The 19,863-nt window shown below is 33.1% G+C and overlaps 2 protein-coding genes and 2 non-coding genes across 5 annotated transcripts; all 4 read right to left on the bottom strand.

The window, feature by feature from the left end:
• Positions 1-3,522: 3,522 nt before the first annotated feature.
• LOC142613561 (uncharacterized) lies at positions 3,523-7,129 on the bottom strand. Its single transcript, XM_075785947.1, has 3 exons — positions 6,608-7,129; positions 4,954-6,505; positions 3,523-4,858 (listed from the first exon to the last, which is right to left on the bottom strand). Exons 1-3 carry the CDS (start codon positions 6,906-6,908, stop codon positions 4,675-4,677), a joined length of 2,037 nt encoding a protein of 678 aa, XP_075642062.1. The 5' UTR covers positions 6,909-7,129; the 3' UTR covers positions 3,523-4,674.
• Positions 7,130-12,808: 5,679 nt separating this feature from the next.
• LOC142614155 (putative sugar phosphate/phosphate translocator At3g17430) lies at positions 12,809-19,033 on the bottom strand. 2 transcript variants are annotated; one of them, XM_075786700.1, is made up of 10 exons: positions 18,760-19,033; positions 17,948-18,199; positions 17,745-17,852; positions 16,863-16,894; positions 16,727-16,777; positions 16,021-16,082; positions 15,663-15,924; positions 14,628-14,893; positions 14,449-14,537; positions 12,809-13,320 (listed from the first exon to the last, which is right to left on the bottom strand). In XM_075786700.1, the coding sequence occupies exons 2-10, from the start codon at positions 18,029-18,031 to the stop codon at positions 13,240-13,242; spliced, it is 1,035 nt and encodes a 344-aa protein (XP_075642815.1). In that variant the 5' UTR covers positions 18,032-18,199; positions 18,760-19,033; the 3' UTR covers positions 12,809-13,239. The 2 variants fall into 2 exon arrangements, with proteins under 2 accessions (XP_075642815.1, XP_075642816.1); XM_075786701.1 differs by having other exon boundaries at positions 17,948-18,107; positions 18,760-18,883.
• LOC142614348 (small nucleolar RNA snoR2/U65) lies at positions 13,727-13,866 on the bottom strand. Its single transcript, XR_012840423.1, has one exon. It is a non-coding gene; the product is annotated as a small nucleolar RNA snoR2/U65 (small nucleolar RNA).
• Positions 14,047-14,227, bottom strand: LOC142614349 (small nucleolar RNA snoR2/U65). The gene has a single exon (XR_012840424.1). It is a non-coding gene; the product is annotated as a small nucleolar RNA snoR2/U65 (small nucleolar RNA).
• Positions 19,034-19,863: the final 830 nt, after the last annotated feature.

Genomic DNA, 19,863 nt, shown 5'->3' with positions numbered 1-19,863 from the left:
AACATGCGAAGGTATTAGTTAAGCTGCAAAACTCGTATTTTTATACAATAAAGTACTGTAACAAACAAGAATCATACAGAGAGAGGGAAGATTCGAACTTAGATATTTACATTAGAAACACGCGAAAGTGTTAGTTGAACTACAAAACTTGTATTTTTACACAATAAAGTAATAAACAAAAATCATACAACGAGAAAGAGAAGATTCAAACCTAGATGTTTACGTTAGGAACATGCATAGATGTTGGCTGAACTACAAAACCCTTGACGATGGAGTCTTGAGAAGGAAGAGTGGCATCAATGGTACACTAATATTGGAAGAATGGTATCAATACAATAGTCCATAAATAACCTGATTGCAGATTGGTTCGTGTTTCTTGAGAATATGCAAATAGGTGGCTTCTTCACTCGGAAAAGTTTGAAAAAAGTAAATAAAGTTTCACTTAAAAAAGGTTGCCCAAGAAGCATTATCTGATATGTATTATGAGGAAAGGAGCCGAAAGTTCCTTGGGGTTTCGCGAAAGGTGGGGAAGATTGACAATCAACTGAATCAAGTTCTTTCATGCTTCACGTCATGCCATTCGGATTGGATTGGATTCTAGTACAGCTAAACTCTTAGAAGCAGTTTCCTTAACGTGGTATTTGGACCAAAAGAAAAAAGAAACGTAAATAGAGCTCCAACTTTTTATCCTTTTGGCTACATATATGGAATTCACACTAGGCAACCAAAAAGGAAAAGGAACATATACTACGGTCAGCATTATTTTTTACCGACCTCAGCCAAATAAAAAAGATAAAGTGACGCTTAAGAGATGAAGTGATGCTTAAGGAATAGTTTAATGGTATTCAAAGTATCATGAGATTCATGCGATCTTGAGTTCCTGCATAATAATAAACTTGGTACTTAAGACTTAGTAGTTCTCAAGATTTCATGATATTAATGTGATTTTGAATTGAAAAGTCCTAATCAATTTCTTAGAGTCACCTTTAAGGAATTCATTTTTGTAATTTCTTGGTGTGTGAAACGGGAGCACTACATAATACATACACTCAAGGAAATAGTTAAGTGATTAAAGAGTTTTAGACGCTCACGTTAATTTTTTTTTTTATCTAATAGTAATTACATTTTAGATCTTATAATTTAAGGAATGTAACAAATTAAGCCCTATAGTTTAAAAAGTAATAAATTAAACCCTAACAAATTAAGCCTTGTAGCTTCAAAAGTAATGAATCAAATCTAGAAATTTCAAAACAATTAGATTGATGGTTTTTTTTTTTTTTTTGAGAAAAAGATTGATGGATTCATACCTTGTTAGTTGTTACTGACATTATTATTCTTGAGTAAGCAATGTTAAACCTGTTACCTGTAGATAAATGTTGTCTTGGATCCATATTATTGTACTTAAAATGCCTCAAAATAACACTTATTTAATTGAAAATTCAATACATATAATATTGATTGACTTTTTTAATTTATCATTTACTTTATTAAAAATTATATACATTTTGTGAGTACTAATTAGTACAATCAGTAAAGCTTTTTGTTCTCGAATAACGAAATTTGTATATTTTTATTTAAAAGACAACTTATTAAATATTCCCTTAAAAAAATTAGATTTAACAAGATGAAAAATATGAGACGGAAGGAATAACACAGAAATATGATAAATTGAGAGAAAGGTCTATGACCAAAATGAATTTCAACATGAACATGGGACTTCATATACCAACATAAATTTCCAATCATTTTAATAAATAACCTGTTGGGAGAGGAGAAAGTAATTTATGTATCTATGTTTACTTAGAGTAATAGTGCGTGGATCTCTGCATATACAAGATATATAATTGATATTCATTATTCAGAAACAAAAGGAGTAGGACATGAAGGAGAAAGTAAAATGAACAGTTTATCTAAAGTTCTTCTTTCAGAAAAGTGCAGGACCCAGTCTCAGAAATTGTAGGAATACATAGTCACCCTTTAAGTTAGGTGAAAGGTTGGTGTGGGTCAAGGCTGGTAGTATATCGTGTATTTGGCCTAAAGTTGGGAAAATGGTTACAGTAATTACACTAATAACTTTTGAATCGAACAAAATTAGCGATTGTTATTTGATAGAAACAATGATTGTATATATATTATAATTTATAAATAGTTATTTTCTCGTCTCTCCTTTATTTTAATAATTAAAATTTGGAACTGCGTGTAAAATACGACAAATCTACAAGCATGCAGTATATTTTTAAATTTGATTGATACAAAATGCAGTCCAGCCAGTAAAGACCAAACAATCATTAATTATCAAAATTTGACCATATACATACACCAATTAGCTGCTTCAAATTCTCGTTTACTTCAAAGCACACCGACGTATGAAACACGTGCGTCCACCAACTGAGAGAGAGACTAGCATACTTAATTCGAGTGTGTCTATTTAAATTTTAAAAATGATAAGAGATGAGGAGGAAAATATAGTGCGGATTTTTCAATTTTAGAAAAGATAAGAGATAAAAGATTGTAAACTACGGGTTTAGTGGATTTTAAATTATAACCTTTTGTTTTACAAATTTGTCCCCCTTAATTAAAAATTTTGTGGGTGGACAAGGTGAGAATACGTATAGAAATGAGTTCTTTTTTTTTTCACAATAAGTTTATTATTTATTTGTTAAAAATTATCATCAAGATAAATTTTTTTTGTAAAAAAAATCATTGGGATTAAATGTTTATTAAAAGTTTATTTATATTTATTTACTGGCTAAAAGTAGAAACTGAATCAAAATACTATTAAAAAAATTTCCAAAAAAAAAAAATCAATTAAGAAGAGTTTAGCTACAAGCTATTTTAAGTTATTACTTCAAAATATTCAAAATTATATTTTCCTTTCAAAGAATACACATTACAACTCATAATTGATTTTTTTTTTTTTTTCTTTTACTCGTGTCTTTAAGAAAAAAACTATTCCAAACTTATAATTAAATTGACTTTTTTTATTTTTTATTTTTCTAAAAACCAATGCCAAATTTTTATAAGAAGACATTTTAAAAGTGAAGTTAAATTACATATTGCACCCTCTTAAAAACAGAATTATATTGTTATAAGAGAAAATTGAATTCGGGACAAAATTAGAGCGAGCTACGTAATTTAACCTAAAACTTAAGTATATACTGGTTTAGGGTATGTGTAAATACATGAACAATTCTGCAAAACTTATTTGAATTGAGCAGATTACTTAGAATCCACCAGGTTTGATTGGGTTTTAAGCAAATCAAATGTCCTCAAACAATTCATTTGAAAACCCATACCGGTCTAGGTACGGATCAACGATTCTCATTTTGCTCTTAACACTGAAGACAACCAAAAAATATCATACTGGCTCTTCACAAAGATATATGGGTTTCATGTTTCAACATCATATTTAAGAAACATTCCCCACATATTTCACTCAAGCAAACCTGTTCTCCCAAATTTGAGCTGAAACAATCCATTAAAAATGAAACTGAAGAGAAAATAAACAGCAATAAAATCATATTTGAAGCATACCCAAATACTTTCAGTACTGGTATTAAGCCAACTTATTACTACATATTGGGTATAAAACAACATTAAAGAACTTAAATGCAAAAAAACAACATTTCCAAATTGCAACTACCAGTGTTCTTCCCAGAACTGTATTGTTTTCTACCAGCAGTATGGTTGATACAAACAGTGTCTAAGTAGAAGACAGCTCCAGCTGTACCACCCCAAATCAAAGCAAATTTATTTATGACCAAACCCTACATGATCCAGAAATCGAAAACATATATTCACATACAGCCGTATGCTAGACAATGCTCCGTCTCATACTCCCAAAACCAATACAAAAAGTCTCCAGCCATAAAGAAACTCTGAGAAGAGCATACCTTATAAGATTCTTTGATGCCTATGGAGTTGCTTTCTTTTTCTCAATAACTTTCTTCCAGTCCATTAACTGAACCACTAAACTCCACATTTGTTGTAGTTGCCATCTCAAAACCTTCAACAGAACAGAATACAGACATAGGACACATCTTCAATAGAACTTATCTCCGGGGGCCCTATATCACAAGTCAGCATAACCTGATCATGCCGGCCATGCTACAAATGATTATACATCAATGGCTTTGAAACTCGTTCAAGACTTCATGTTTTTAAAAAGAAAGCTTACCACTCTTCCAATAGTGCCTCTCCTAAAATACCCTATGATTTAAAAACAAGGCCTAGGAAGGAGTAGAAGCTATAATTAAGCAATATCTGGCAAGAACCAAATGTCTAATAGATGGCTTGTTCAGACAAAAGCCTCATAGTTCAGGTCCAAATAACCTTTGAAAAGATACGAATATGGTGCAGAGAGCAGCTTCCAGCAGCCACACTGTGGGGGAATTATAATAGACTAATAGGCTACCTTAATAAAAGCAAGCTCTCTCTCCGTAGACGCCAGCTAGTATCCAGCCAAACAAGGGGGAAAAAAAAAATCAAATAACCTAACCTGCTTAATCCACAATCTAGAAGTTCCACCTACCATAGTTTTTTAGATATTATAGTTCATATCAAAAGTGACCCACGCTCCTCCAGTCAACAAATCCAATTAAATGACGATAAACTTGCACCTGTAACAATCTTAAGGCCACTTTTTTTTTGGTACCAAAACTGAACTTGATAAAGTCAAGCACCAGTTTCAATCCCTATATCAGTTTTAGTCTCTGCAAGAGTAATGGAAATCGGCTGCCATCCTGAGTGATGATGAACAATCCATTTTCTAGCGACGACCATATTCAAGATCTGGAATATTTCGCCCAAAGAAAGCCCTTCTAAACATGCTTTCCTTAGTATCAAAGCTGCTTCGTATCTGCAGTGCAAAGAAAAGACAGCAATTGTTCAAGTAGTAAGAATTTGCTAATCCAGGAAGACAAAAGTATTGAAAAAATCATTAAACCACTCTACCTGCTTTGAGAAGCCATCATTGCTGATCGTCCAGCTGAGGTAGTAAGAAACTTCTGTATGCTATCCCATGCTTTCGGGTACTGGTTAGGATTACCACCTATAGGGTTCACACACTTCCATAATCTTTCATTTTTACCAACATAGAACCGCAATGCACCTACGTTCTGTACGACTACCATATTTTGCTCAATTGCACTATCCAATGCCTTTCTTACATCAGTATTTCTGTGTTTCGGATCTCCAAAACGAATGCAATCAGTTATGTTTTCTTCAGTAGGCGTAATTTTTTCATTTTTCAGGGTGTTTAAGGCAAGTAGGATGACACCAATAAGCCCTTGAACAATCTCAGAAGGTGGTGCACGACCTTGCGATCCCCAGCTACCATTACTAGAAACAGCATTACCAGCCTTCGCGGATAATACAGGTTGTGATGGATATTCAGAACCACGCGAAGGATACCTGTTGTTCACATTATCATGATGAAATCCTTGGCCACCATGCAGGTTATGGCCTTTTTGTGGCCCGTTTGCGCGAGCTGGAGGATATGGAGATTCTGTAGAGCTTGGCCGATACTCATTAGGAGGGTTTTGAGCATAATTGGGAAAATCAGAGATAGTTAACCGACCCATATCAGGTGGAGGAGGGTAATATCTAGGGCCATCAGGTCTTTGAGGAATTGGCTGAAAACCTTGACTATGAGCATTTGGATGATGCACATTCTCGGGTCCAGGTCCAAACGAATTTTGCATTTGTGGGGGGTTGTTGGGCCTCAAAGGATTAGGATATTGATTTTGTGGGTTTCCTATGAAATTACTAGCATTACTCCCAGCTGAACTATCAACACTGCTGTGAAACAAATTGGGGGAAGAACGACTAGCAGGAGGCTCCATGCCACCAAAGAATTCATGTGGGGCTTTCTTAAACTGCTTTGTTTGCATATGTGCCGATTGGTACTGGTAGTCATTGTTGTTTTTACTCTCTTCAAACGAAACTGGCACACTTGAGGATCGCGATACATTATTCTGATTCTGATTTAGGTTTTTTCGAATATTTTTCCCTTTAAAGTTTTTCTCCCCCCTCCCCCCTCCTCCTACTCCTCCTCCTCCACCACTACCTCCACTAGAAGGCCTTTGATTATCGAATTGCATCGGTTGGCTGCTATATTGGCTAAATTGACTAGGTTCCGATGCAGAATAGTGCATAGGCATAGGCATAGGCATAGACATAGGCACAGACGTAGGCATATCGAAATTCGAACTATGGAAATTAAAACCATTAGCAGCAAACTGGGACGATTCGCCACTGGAAAGCGGGGGGCCACCAGCAGAAAGACTAGTCCAAAGCCACACACTCTTGGCCGCAGCAATGAGCGGCGCGGACGCCTTCTGCGGCTGCGCTAAAAGAATATTATATCTCCTCATCCGAAGCTGATGGAGAGCATTAGAAAAATCCCTATCTCCTGATATTAACAAATAGTTCGCCGGAGCAGGATTGTCCACTGCCCAAAACAACATATCCACTAATATCTTCTTGTCACTCGCATCTTTCACCCCTATACATAGGTTATATTTTCACAAATTAACACTAGATCTAATCTAATACGATCTACAACTAAATAACAAAAAAATTAGAGGAAGAGTTGCAGAAGGGTTACCGGCGGGGACGTGGTTGAGGGAGATGCCGGTGGAGGAGAGAGCCTGCTGAACGGCGGAGTTGAGGCGGTTGGTGTCGCCGTAAGCGGAGATAGAGACGGGACCGCAGTAGTTCATTTTGACCAGTGCGGAACTGATGTTCTGAGCGATTTTGTGTGGGTCACTCCCTTTCGGCACTTGACAGTTCTCTATGTCCCACCACACCGACGTTTTCGCCGATACGTACTGCGCTTCCGCTAACCCTCCTCCTATTGTTGCTGTACTAGACGTCGTCGTTGCGCTCATGCCATCTCCTCCTACCATCTTTACAATCTTTCTCTCTCTTTTTTTCCTTTTTTTTTTTATTAAAAAAAAAAAAAAAAAAGTCTCTCTCTCTCCTCTCTCCTCTCTAATTCACCTTCCTCTTCTTCTTCTTCTTCTTTCTCAAATCTCTTGCAGCATCATCGTTTGTGTATTTGATTTCTCCTCTTTCCCCTTTCTCTTGTTTCTTCTTCTGATTCTTTCTTTCTTTCTTTCTTTTTCTTTTTCTTTTTCTTTTTCCTCTGTGTGTGTGTGAAACTGCCACTATATCTGACGCGAATCGAGGCGTGATTTTACTATTTTGTCCCTTCGCATCATTGTGATTTCCGCGTACGGCGTACTCAACACAACTCTACCGTATTTATTACCACAATACACTGTTTTGATCACTAGTGGAAATACACACGGAACTAAGCTTTGACCTGTTATTAAATAAAGAATCCGAATTTGGTAATAATATAATGTAAAACTCATGTTTTATGCGTTTACTACATCAGTGTTATAGTTAAAATTCAATACGTCTTACTACACTAAATAACAACTCAATAGATTCTCAATTTGGTTGAATTTATACTATATGAATATTAGAATTAATTGGGTGTAATTATGTTTATTTTTAAAGATGTAATAAGATGATATGACATGTTCAAATTGAAGAGGAAAAATATAGGTTTTACATACACCATGTTCTTACAAAATTTAATCTCATAATTACTTTTTTTTTTTATAACTTAATATTTCCATATATAAACACAAAAAAGAGACCTATTAATAACAATTATATATGGTATGGTATATTTTCAATTTTGTCATTAAATAAAATATAATGTGCTTTATGTATAATAGAATACTAGCCTTATCACTCGTGCTTTGCACGTGCAATAAAGGTTTTTTTTATAAGAAAAAAACTTGTGTTTTTTTTTATATATAATTCTTATTTTGAGAATCTAATTTGTAAGTGGATAAAGAAATTTGAAAATCAACAGTAGAATGATCATATTTTTTTGGCAATGTTTTAGTGAAAGTTGAAGTTACATTTTCACTGGATTGTCCTTTAGTTTTGTCTCTACTTAAACATAAGAGTGTAGGAACATTTTTGAAAAAAAAAAAAGAATTCAAACAATAAAAACCCCCTTAAATAGTAGTATAAAAAAAAACGTGTTTTTATTTTATATATATAATTTTTATTTTAATAATCTAATTTATAAGTGGATAAAGCAATTTGAAAATCAACAGTAGAATGACTATATTTTTTTGGCAATATTTTAGTGAGAGTTAGAGTTATATTTTTATCGAATTGTCTTTTAGTTTTATCTCTACTTAAAATAGGAGCGTAAAGACATTTTTGAAGAAAAAAATAATGAAGATCCCAAACAGAAAAATTCCTTTAAATAGTAGTATAGATAAATTGTTTTTCTTTATAAGATAATGCTAATGACTGTCCTTAGGAAATAGTTAACAATCTATTTTAAGAAAATTTTAATACCACTTTTATGAAAAATATAAAAAGTTATCAATACATTAATTATTTTTTCTTTTCTCATAAAAACTTTTCTAAGACGTATTATTAATAATCTCCCTATGGCATCGTTAGCATTTTCCTTCTTTATAAACAAAGCATAATGAGTCTGGTTATTAAAAAAATAAAAGCATAATGAGTTTGAGTGATTGCACATTTTGAAAATTGAAAATTCTAACTTGGGGTGCGGGCAAAGAGAGAGACCTTGCTGACCGGCCGGACCTTCGAAAGGACCATGAATGGGGTAACTGCCAAGTCAATTATTTTATTATTATTATTATTATACGAGATAGAATAATAATTAATAATTATTATATTCATTACGTGTATTTATATTTATGGTGGTTGTGATTATAATACATATTAATGTAAACTCAATATATAAAAGGAGGAAAACGAATGGACTTTGATTGAAGGAAAGAATAAAAGCTCACTGCTTATTTCAATATTATATATATATATATATATATATATATATATTTACAATAACAGTATAGAAAGAATTAAAATCTTAATTTTATAAATAGATAAAAATGAGAACAAAAAAAATTAGTATCACTTGGCGTGATGTTCACTCCATAAATATAAGTGTATATAGTGTGTGAAAGGGGCAAGAATTGACTTTAGTTCACATACATATATACATAAATTAAGTTAGCAATATATTGCAAGATTATTGATAGGAAAACAATGGTCTTAATTTTGGTTCAACATGAAAAGGAAGTCTTTAGACTTTGGGATGAAAAATTAGATGCCGGGTGAAAACCACTGATAAAAGAGGTGGTTGAGGGGCAAAGAAAAAGACAATTGCAATGAATGGTCTTTGTAATGTTGTGCATTAGTCTATTCCAGTGGACGAGGATATTTCAGTAATTTCACGTCCTGCCCCCACTAGATCTGCCGTCAATCACTACCACCTCACATTATATTTTACTACTAATTTATAAAGTTTGGAGCTTAGTACTATCTTTCTTTCTTTTTCTTTTTTCTTTTTTCTTTTTTGAGATAACTTTTTTTTTAACCACTTTAAAACGTTCAGTTTATAAACTTTAGTCAAATTTTAAATTAACTACAATTTTCTTATTATGTTAGTTATCTACTTTTCAAATACAGCATGCATTCCTATAAATAAAAAAATACAGCATACATCTATCTTTTAAAAAAATATATGTATACATCAATTACAAAAATTACAGTATTTATCATATATTTTTTAGAGTTTAGAAAGAGGACTCTGATAAGATTGAATCAAAATAAGAGAATAAAATTTTACAAACGCTACAATGTTGAACTAGCATTTTACAGAATTTTGAAGTGTTTGAGAGCAGAATGTTGAACTTTTTTTTTTTTAATGATTTTTGGCTCCCATGCTCTTCAATTTTGTTAAAGCTTGTCACCTTCTTCTAATTGAAAAATTATTTTATGAGACATCTCTCTTTTACAAAGTGTGGTTTCTATACACGTGGATCTCGCATATTAGTTATAATAGAGAGAATTCATGAGACTGTCTCATAATATACATTCCCTTTCTAAGTATAATTCGATTGAGTTATTTGATTAATTTAATGAGTTTCTAAATTTTATCCATAAATTTTGAAAATTAGTGGATTAAATTTGTCATATGATCAACCATTCGAATAATATCAAAGTGGTGATAATTTGTTTAAATGTTAAGAATAAGGTAAAGTCTAATCTACTCATTTTAAAATAGATAGATAGGATTTTAGCAACTCCATAGTAGAGTTATTCAAATAAGAGTTATCCTAAAAACTTTGGAGGAATTTTTTTATGTTTAGACTCTATAATGAAATTATTAGGAGTTATCTTTTTTTTTTTTTTTTTTCAAGAAGATACTCTATTAGGAATTATTGGACATTCCTATTACTATTCAATTATAATTAGTAAAGCGGAGTTCAAGTATAGCCCAATTGTAATTGCATTCTTCTTCTTCTTCGTTTTGTTTCCGTAAAAAATAGGTAATGTTATAATGGCATCCCATGTGCAGTACTCTTTGTCTGTAGTTTGAACCTCACCTACTACTCTACTGTTTACTTATCTCAAAAAGAGTAAGTCTAGTGTCACAAACTTTTTCATAACTTTGTTACAACTTTGTTATGTGACAACTCATGAATGGTGAATCATGAACCCACATAAACCCATTATTTTATTTCCATCACTTATAACTCGCCATGTAGAAAAGTTATGGCAAAGTTGTGGAAATTTTGTGGCACTAGACTCTCTCTCTCAAAAATAAAATACATTACTACTCTACTCTTTACTTATCTCAAAAATAAAATATTATAATTAGTAAAGTAATAAGAAAAGTATTGCTTTTTTTCGGTTTGACTTACCTCTAGACTCTAGTACTTTTTTAGTTGGAATTTTCTTTTATTTTAATGAGAAATTACTACATTACTCACTAACTAAATAAAATGTGGAGATTAAAATCTAGGCAAACAATGTTGGTCCCTCAAGTTTACCTTGTATGTGCAATCGGTCCCTCAGGTTTCAAGTGAGCACAATTAGTCTCTCAAGTTTTAAAACTAAGTTGAATTAGTCCTTTTATTAACTGTCGTTAGTAATATTACTTACGTGGCTAACGGAACAATGACTTGACATTTTTTTTTAATGATATAGCTTTTTTTTTATTACAAATTACAAAATAAATTTATAAGTAAGAAATTCACAAACCAGTACCAAATTAGATAACGGAACAATGACTTGACATTTTTTTTTAATGATATTGCTTTTTTTTATTAAAAATTACAAAATAAATTTATAAGCAAGAAATTCACAAACCAGTACCAAATTAGAACTAGTATATGCAACTGATTCACAAACCCACCGCTTAAAAAAAAAAATCACAAACCCACCCACGAGAGAGGGATTGAGTAAAGAAATCCAAGCATAGACCCACCACTAGTAGAGACCCAAGCCTTAGTCGTTGCTACCAGCGACAACCCAAGCCCTAGCCACCGCTTGCGACAACCACTTGCGTCCTTGATTCTCTCGCACACCGCCTAAACATTGTGATGTGAAGGAGTACAACGAAGTGTTTTTATTCATAGATTATTGTTTTTTTTTGGTCAATGTACTATCTCATGTGTTAGGACCAATATCACAATCTAATGCCTTATATGATATGGCATTGCTTCAAGGTTTTGGCTCAGTTTACAGTCTTATTGGTCCATGTATGCTCAAAGGTCACCCAGGTTATTTGCTTGTCGTTGATGCTAAATAGTTGAGGTACCAAAGACAATTTGATGCCACAGGAAGCTCACGCAATAACACATTCACAACAACATTTGTCTAACATTTTTGTTGATTTGAGATGCCGTCATCTTAATACAGCCATTTCACAAATGGCTACTACTGTCTAGCTCAAACAAAATAGTCCAATCATGAGCAAGGGGCGGCGGCTAGGGTAGAAAATACTTTTTTTTAATTTGGTTAGTACTAGGTTGTGAATATTGTTTTTAACGTGAAAACTATTTTTTTTTTAATTTTTAATTAAAAAACATACAGCATCATTAAAAAAATGCCAAGTCATTGTTCCGTTAGCCACTTAAGTAATACCACTAACGGCAGTTAGTAAAAAAATTAATACAACTCAATTTTAAAAATTAAGGGATTAATTATGCTTACTTCAAACTTAAAGAACCAATTACGCACACAAGGTAAACTTCAAGGACCAATAGTATAGTTTCACCTAAAATCTACTACCATTTGTCATTGTATATTTAAAATAATAAGAAATTTTCAATAAAAAAAGTATTGAAGGTAAGCTAAACCCTCTTTTTTTTAATGCCCACAAACTTTCTTCTTCTTTGTTGACGCAAATGCCCACTAACTAAAGTAATCTGTAATTTATTTAACTTTGGTTTGCAAAGCCAGTAGTCCCATTCGACAAATGCAGAAGAAAAGATAGTAGATCAAATGAACTTTTTTTTTGTTGAGAGAGAGGGTTTAGGAGTCATGCTTTTGGTACCACGAACAACTTTGGATGGAAACTGCTCTATTTTCCGTGCTCCATAAAGTAATATCCTTGCATCATCCATTGTATTAGGCAGATGGCCCATTTTGAATCACGGTCCACCAGCTCTTGGCTATTGTCACATTTGTCGTGATATATTTTTCAACTAACACTTCTTTTTTAATAAAATTCCAAAAGATATAATCACAATAATATGAATGATCTTGAAGAATAATCTATCATCTGCCCAATAAAGTTTTCCTGAAGGAATCTCCTTCCAACCCTTTATGTGGTGAAGAATAAAATTATTTACGCCATACTATTTAAACAAATCACATGACTCATTAAATTAAATAAGTCATAGTGACTGAAAAGTATAAGAGTATGATTTTATCAATTGCCACGTAGTGGTTTAGATGTAAACTTTTTCCTCATAGATTTAACAACATTTAAAGTTACAAGCCTAAGGACAATATGGCCCTGAGTATTGTCCAAAATTTATTGTACTCCCAGTGTATTCTATAATTTTCTGCTAAGGAATGACACTTTCAATGAAAATTTTGGATGAAACTAAACCTGACTGCTTGCTCAAAGTCTTAACAGTGAATCAATTTATAGTCATATTCATATATATAAAGATGCCCCGTGGAAAGAAATATATATATATTTCCACAGTAAGAAAAGAAGGATCTGTACCTTGACTGGCTACTTTTGCAATTCATTCTCAGATTCTAAGCTGTATTACTACAAAGCTGGCTTCTCACAAGATGAGAGATGAGACATACTTGAGGAAGAAATTAAACCAGCTACTTCATCCACATTTGAATCAGGAACAAAATCATTCATACATTCCTTCCACCACTAATGTTGTGTACATTGTCATTGGGGTCATACAGATCAGATGCTTTCTCCGTCTTCAACTCCTACAATGTTTGAAAATAAAAAGAAGAGACAAGATGAATAGTTGAAAAATATGGGAAACCATTCCAGAACTACTTTGGGGGAGAAATGCTTTCCCTGTAACTAAAAATGAATATAACTATGGTCCCACAACTTAATCCGCCTCTTTTGAAGAAACTTGCAGAGGTAAAGCAGTTCAATCAGATAGTGACAGTTCCAAAGTGATTGCAGAATTGGAGGTAGGAAGATTAAGATTATGTATTTGCTCCCCAATTAAAAAATATCTATAAGATGTTAGGTTCCCCGTAAGGCCAGACATCTGATTTTGATGATGCCTATCCATGTCATGGCTAATGCACAATTTCCTCAAATGTTGGGGATTTTTTTTCTTTTTTTTTTTTTATAAGAAAATATAAACATAAAAGACAAGAATGTAATCGCAGAAAACAGTTCCGTGGACCAATGTTGTATAAGATCCACAGGTTCCTATCAAGATGCGAAACACAAAATTGCTCTTGGTCAGTTGGTCCAATCATAGCATCACCAGTCAAAGCTGTTGGCATTGGATTCCAAGCCAGTCTTTTTGCTTTTAGTTTTTATGAACAACTTTTTAAAATCTCACTTTTTTCTTACTTTTTTTCAATTTTTCAAAATACAAGTATACTTTAGCACACTTTCAGCAAAAAACTAAATAAGTTGTTCCAGTAAGTCATACACTAAAAAGAGCATATATACCAATCAACAGACAAGAATGTAATCGCAGAAAACAGTTCCGTGGACCAATGTTGTATAAGATCCACAGGTTCCTATCAAGATGCGAAACACAAAATTGCTCTTGGCCAGTTGGTCCAATCATAGCATCACCAGTCAAAGCTGTTGGGTAAATATTTTTCACATATTTAAGATTAAGTGTCTGTTTGGCATTGGATTCCAAGCCAGTCTTTTTGCTTTTAGTTTTATGAACTTCTTTTTAAAATCTCACTTTTTTCCGACTTTTTTTCAATTTTTCAAAATACAAGTATACTTTAGCACACTTTCAGCAAAAAGCTAAATAAGTTGTTCCAGTAAGTCATACACTAAAAAGAGCATATATACCAATCAACCTACAAGGCTACAATACAATAAGACTAGCGGAAAAGATTAACCATTACCACTCTTTCTGGGAGATTTTCGATAAGAAGTTGAGATGCACGAGCATCCCTGACCTTCAAGTAGTTATACATGACAACACCACTGAGAGCTGCAGAAAGAGAGAATTAGTTCTATAGTAAACATAAATATCAACTAGAAAAAAGTTTAAGTTGAAACAAATGACATGCCAAAAACGTACCTATTGCATAACCAATTATGTTGAGCCCAGTGATCACAGACTCAGGAAATAGAACAGTTGAAAGGGCAATGAGAATCCAGTCTTTCAAAACTCCAGCAACACGGATAGTTACAGCTCCAGTTCTACCAATTACTAAGAAAATTGAGAAGTTCAAAGCTAGAGCACAAAGTGCATTTGAGAAGAATATCCAGAAATTGAACTGAATCTGGGAAACTTCCATTACAGGCTTCTCTAGAAAATACCAAGGAATAAACAAGAAGACAAAGCTGCACATGACAATGGATGGGAATGAGCAATTCAGCAGAACAGCATAAAAATATAATTTTACCCACAGACTGCATATCAACTGATTTATCTGGAATCAAATACAGAGTCATTTTTATTTTGCTTTTCCCACACTCCCCAAAATGTTCTTTCCTCAAGAGTCGCATTAAAATTTAGCAGCCCAAGGAACAATGCATGAGAAGAGCACAATTTAAGGCAATGTTGGAAGGAAATAGCTGACTCCCATCATTGTCAATATCATAGTAAAGTCATAGATGACATGAATAAGTGATCAAAACCATGCAAGATAAAATACCATCAATAAATGATCAAAAAGATCAGAGGCACCAGATAATATTTCAGGGACACAGTGGATACATCTCCACACGTGGCTGTGTCCAGTTCGCTCCTGAACTAAACACAAGCCGGATCCACAATTCAGTATAATAATTTATTAAAGATCTAGAAATATACTGAAGCAAATGAGTGATTTAAGCTGAAGGAAGAAAAATGGGCCAAAGGAAGGCCAACAATGACATGAAAGTAGTGAGGAGGGGCATTATTGTCAAAGATGTAATAAAGACTAAAGAGGATTCATGAATCCTCAATTAGTTTTTTTTTCCTTTGGGTGGGAGGGGGGTTAGCCATAACAAGATCAAGTTATTTAAAGATCTGAACTATCACAAAAGAACCATTCATGCTTGAATCAACAATTCAAACCCACAAATGGGACTATCATTCAAAGGTTCCAAATACGTGAGAATGATATACCTGCATGGAGCTATGTAATATAAGCTGGTGATAGGATTTAAAGTTAAGCCCTTCTTCTGAAGAAGAACTTGTGTTAAGACCAGCCTGAGAGCTTCACCAAACATTCCCATGACCTGATAACCCGTACCCAGAACATTAAAGTGAATTTCCCCATATGAGGAAATGACAACTCCAACACTGACGAGCACCATGTTCAAGAACACATCACACCTTAATTTGTCAGTGCCACAAACAACCGCAGTGAGGAATGTCGCCACTGGCACTGTAAAATCCAGATTTTAAGATGTATTCACTACTTAGCCATTTAGTAGTTTCCCAAGGCATAACAATGATATACAAATACAGAGTCTTAACATACTCAGGGATTTAAGCATCTGGATGAAGGCCACAGAAATGTACAGATAAGCAGTATTGCCAAACCTGTCCACAAAGAAAATGCATTAGAGATTTTTTAATATACAATTTAACATGTGAGAACCAACATGAAATCCATGCCATTGAGGATGTGGAAATAACAAGTTACAGATTGAACGCATTATTAATTTTGATAAATCTACATTATGATGCAAAAGCAAGTATTCAAGTCATGAACACATTATCTCATAAAAAATTACTAATGATCAAAATCAATTGTCTAACATACATTTTGAAGCATTTGATAATTAAAATTTTTAGCCCAAGAAACTCTGCGTGAAATTTAGATTTCGATAATAGCAAAGAAAGAAAATAAACTACCTTAACCAATCAATTGCCTCAACCAATCCTTTCTGCATAACGATGGAAATACTCACAAGGCACAAAAAACGACTCTCCTTGCAATCCAGGAGAATTAGGTAGCGTTGTTCACAGTTGAGACAATCTTAGGCAATTATTAATTTCAAAGTTACACATAGAACCACATTAAGAAGTAACTAGCTAAATTTCAATTGTTGCTCCTCATCTAAACATAGGAAAAATAAATGAAGAAAAGCCTCAAGATAGCATCCTGGAATTGTCCCCATCTGAATGGAACACAGTAACTGGATTCAAACTAGAAGTCTAACTCTACAATATACATTACTTACCATAAACTAGATGCAAAGAAGGCGCTTATAGGAATGACACATGTAGCATATCTGCAAAGCCAGGAATATTCCTTAAGGAAGAAAGTCTTGATGACACATAAAAATAAAAAAATCAAAGTGCATGTCACAAGCTTACATTTGGAATGTCATTTTAATAGGAGAAATGACCTGCACCAATAAAAAAATATCAACTGTTTGGCCAACAAAGAATAGCATAAAGGGAAAACAATGCAGGAAAGAAAAGGTAGACCTAGGCACAAAGAACAAATTAAACAGATGAGAAGAAAGTGGAAAAAGAAAAGGGATGAGACCTAAACAAAGAACAACATTTCAGAAAGTTAAACAGTATATTTCAATCTTCATTTGTCCCCATACTAGCTCTTTAATATTTACATCTTTTATGTGGGACCACATCATACCTGTCTTCCTTTTTCATGTCCTACAGGAAATCATTTCTTCTCTTGTATACAAGCAAACTCAACCTAGGATCCCAAATCTCAACCTAATTTAAAACTGAACATAAAGCACTCAAACCAACTCCACTCAACTTAAGCATAATCCCATCAAATTGGGTTGGGAACATGTTTTGAGACTTAGTTTACCACACTGTTGATACACTGAGGTCATATGATAGCTTGTTCAAATACAAAAACTTGCACAAGTATTTTACATTTTTATGCTAAATCTTCCAATGTGAAAATTAAGACCCTAGAAGTTCCAAATGCCGGAAATCATAAGATGAACAATGATCACCAATGCAGTTAGATGGGAACAAAAGCAAGAGAGCACATATCACAAAATTGTTGCAACCCCCATTAACACTAGAGTTGTGTTACCAAATCCTATGTCTACTACTCAGGGTTAGTCTATCAAATAAATCTTCACCACAAATTTTTTTCTACAAAGTTCCTTATAATTACCAAAAAAGAATGGCTGATAGCATCAAACATAGTGAAGAGAAGCAGAAAGACTATTCAAAGTGAAGGCATCTCTAGTTCAAACGGGATCCTATGTGTACCTTGAAAACACGGATGAGAAGGACTGCAACCACACCAGAAAATCCCATATGAATCATAGTGAGGGTTATAGGATATGGAAAATTGAAGTACTTTGTCGAGAGAACCCACTGCAAATGAACAAAAAGCAAAGTAATATTCATTATTCAATATTTAAAACAAAACAAGACGAAACAAAAAGAGCTGAAAAAACAGAATGCCTTACTTTGTTGTACAAAATAACCCCAGATGAAAGCAATATGTAGACTAGAAGGTAAATATAGGTCAAGAGATGCTCCCTGCTGAGCATTGTGTCCCGACTACAATTCGTACAAAAACCCTTCAATAAAATAACTCCTTGCTTGCGAAATGCCAAGCCTCAAACACTACAAGCTTTTCAAACGAAAAATTAGGGTACGCCAAGAATATTTCCCCATAAAGATGGTGCGACTAACACTGTTTAACTGGAGATTTCCCCCTGTTCAACATACCAACTATCAATACAAAAGCTTTCACCAAAAATGCCACATTTATATCACTAAAACTTGCAAAAGAGTTACACACATTATTATCATTATAATATCATAAAGTCCAGAATGAATCCAAATCCTATAAAACACTACCTTAAGTTTCTACTAAAAAGCAAGCAATTGTTTAACATTTTCAATTAAATCAATCAAGCAACACAACAAACAAGAAATCTTTCCCTTCACCCATTGCTGTTTCAATTAGAACAATAAAAAAAGTAATAAAAAAAAAATTTTAAAGTAACAACATTATGTATCTCCAGCATGGAAAAACAAACTCAAATTTGGATCATATATAATCACCCCAAAGCAACTCATATCAAAAACTATTAATTAATAATTAATCAGTAATTTTAAATAGCTAATTATTGGCCTAAAAAATTACTAAACATGACATTATCTATCTTTGCCATAATTTTTCACAGCTACATTACAAACAATTACTTCTTCTTTTTCGAGAAAAGGAGTGGAAACAAAATATACAAAATGTGAATGGGAAAAGTGTACTCACAGAGAGAGAGAGACAGAGAGAGAGTCAAAGCTGCGAATCTGATTCAAAAGAGAGGGAATGGCGCAGAGAGAATGGGAAAGCGACGTCGTGTTTAGGTTTTTAGGGTGAGAATTGTAGAATCGGGGTTTGGGGGTTTGAGAGAGTGAGTGAGAGAGAGATCCGAAGATAGAAAGGCAAAGGCGTGTGTGAGTAATATAACCCATATACTATATATTAGCGTGTTTTTTGTTTTTGTTTTTGTTTTTGTTTTTGTTTTTGGTTTCTGCTTCGTCTTTATTGCCATAACAGCCAACATTCATTAATATATAAACTTCGGTACTTTACAGACCCATCGATGACAACGACGTCGTTTTTTGCATTCATTTGGCGGTTGAGACTTCTCTTTCGGGCTCTGACCCACAATTTATTTAAGCCACAAAATATAAAGCTTTTTAAAAAAAACAACAAAATTATAATACTAAAGTGCACGATTGTGAAGGCTTAATTTTACCGGTTTATTTTACCATTTATCATATTTTTGTTGGGTAAGATTTAGGTACAGTACTTAGGTGTTGTTCTTTAAGTTCCTCTCTTAAGATTCTGCCATGCAGATTTTTTCTCATGGAATGAAAATGTATTTTTTAGTTAAGTAGTCATATGGCTAAATCCTAAAAGGAAAACTTAAGGAACAGCACCTAAAATACTGAATCTAAATTTTATCTATTTTTATTACTATTTATGGGTATCACTATACTTTTTATACTATTCATGGGTCTCATTGTACTATTTCAACTAACTTTTACCTTTATCTACAGTACTTTTAGTAAAAAAAAATTTAATTTTAGCAAAATAAGTGGATCCCAAAACAGACCCTAATAGGGTTTTTTTTTTTTTTTATGGAGAGAGGATAAAATACAAAACCACATTCAAATGTCAAGTATGGAACTAAATATCGTATTAATCAGTGTCCTTAAATCAATTATTAATAAATTATTTTAAAAAAGTCTTTACATCACTTTTATGAAAAATACTAAAAAATTAATTATTTTTTCCTTAAAAAGTTTTTAAAAATATTTTATAAACTAATGTCCTTGTTAACTCTTCCCCTAAAATATCTAATTTTTC

Source organism: Castanea sativa, chromosome 10 (genome assembly GCF_040712315.1).
Source record: "Castanea sativa cultivar Marrone di Chiusa Pesio chromosome 10, ASM4071231v1".
NCBI classification, from domain to species: domain Eukaryota; kingdom Viridiplantae; phylum Streptophyta; class Magnoliopsida; order Fagales; family Fagaceae; genus Castanea; species Castanea sativa.
This window is presented reverse-complemented; position numbering and strand designations above follow the sequence as displayed.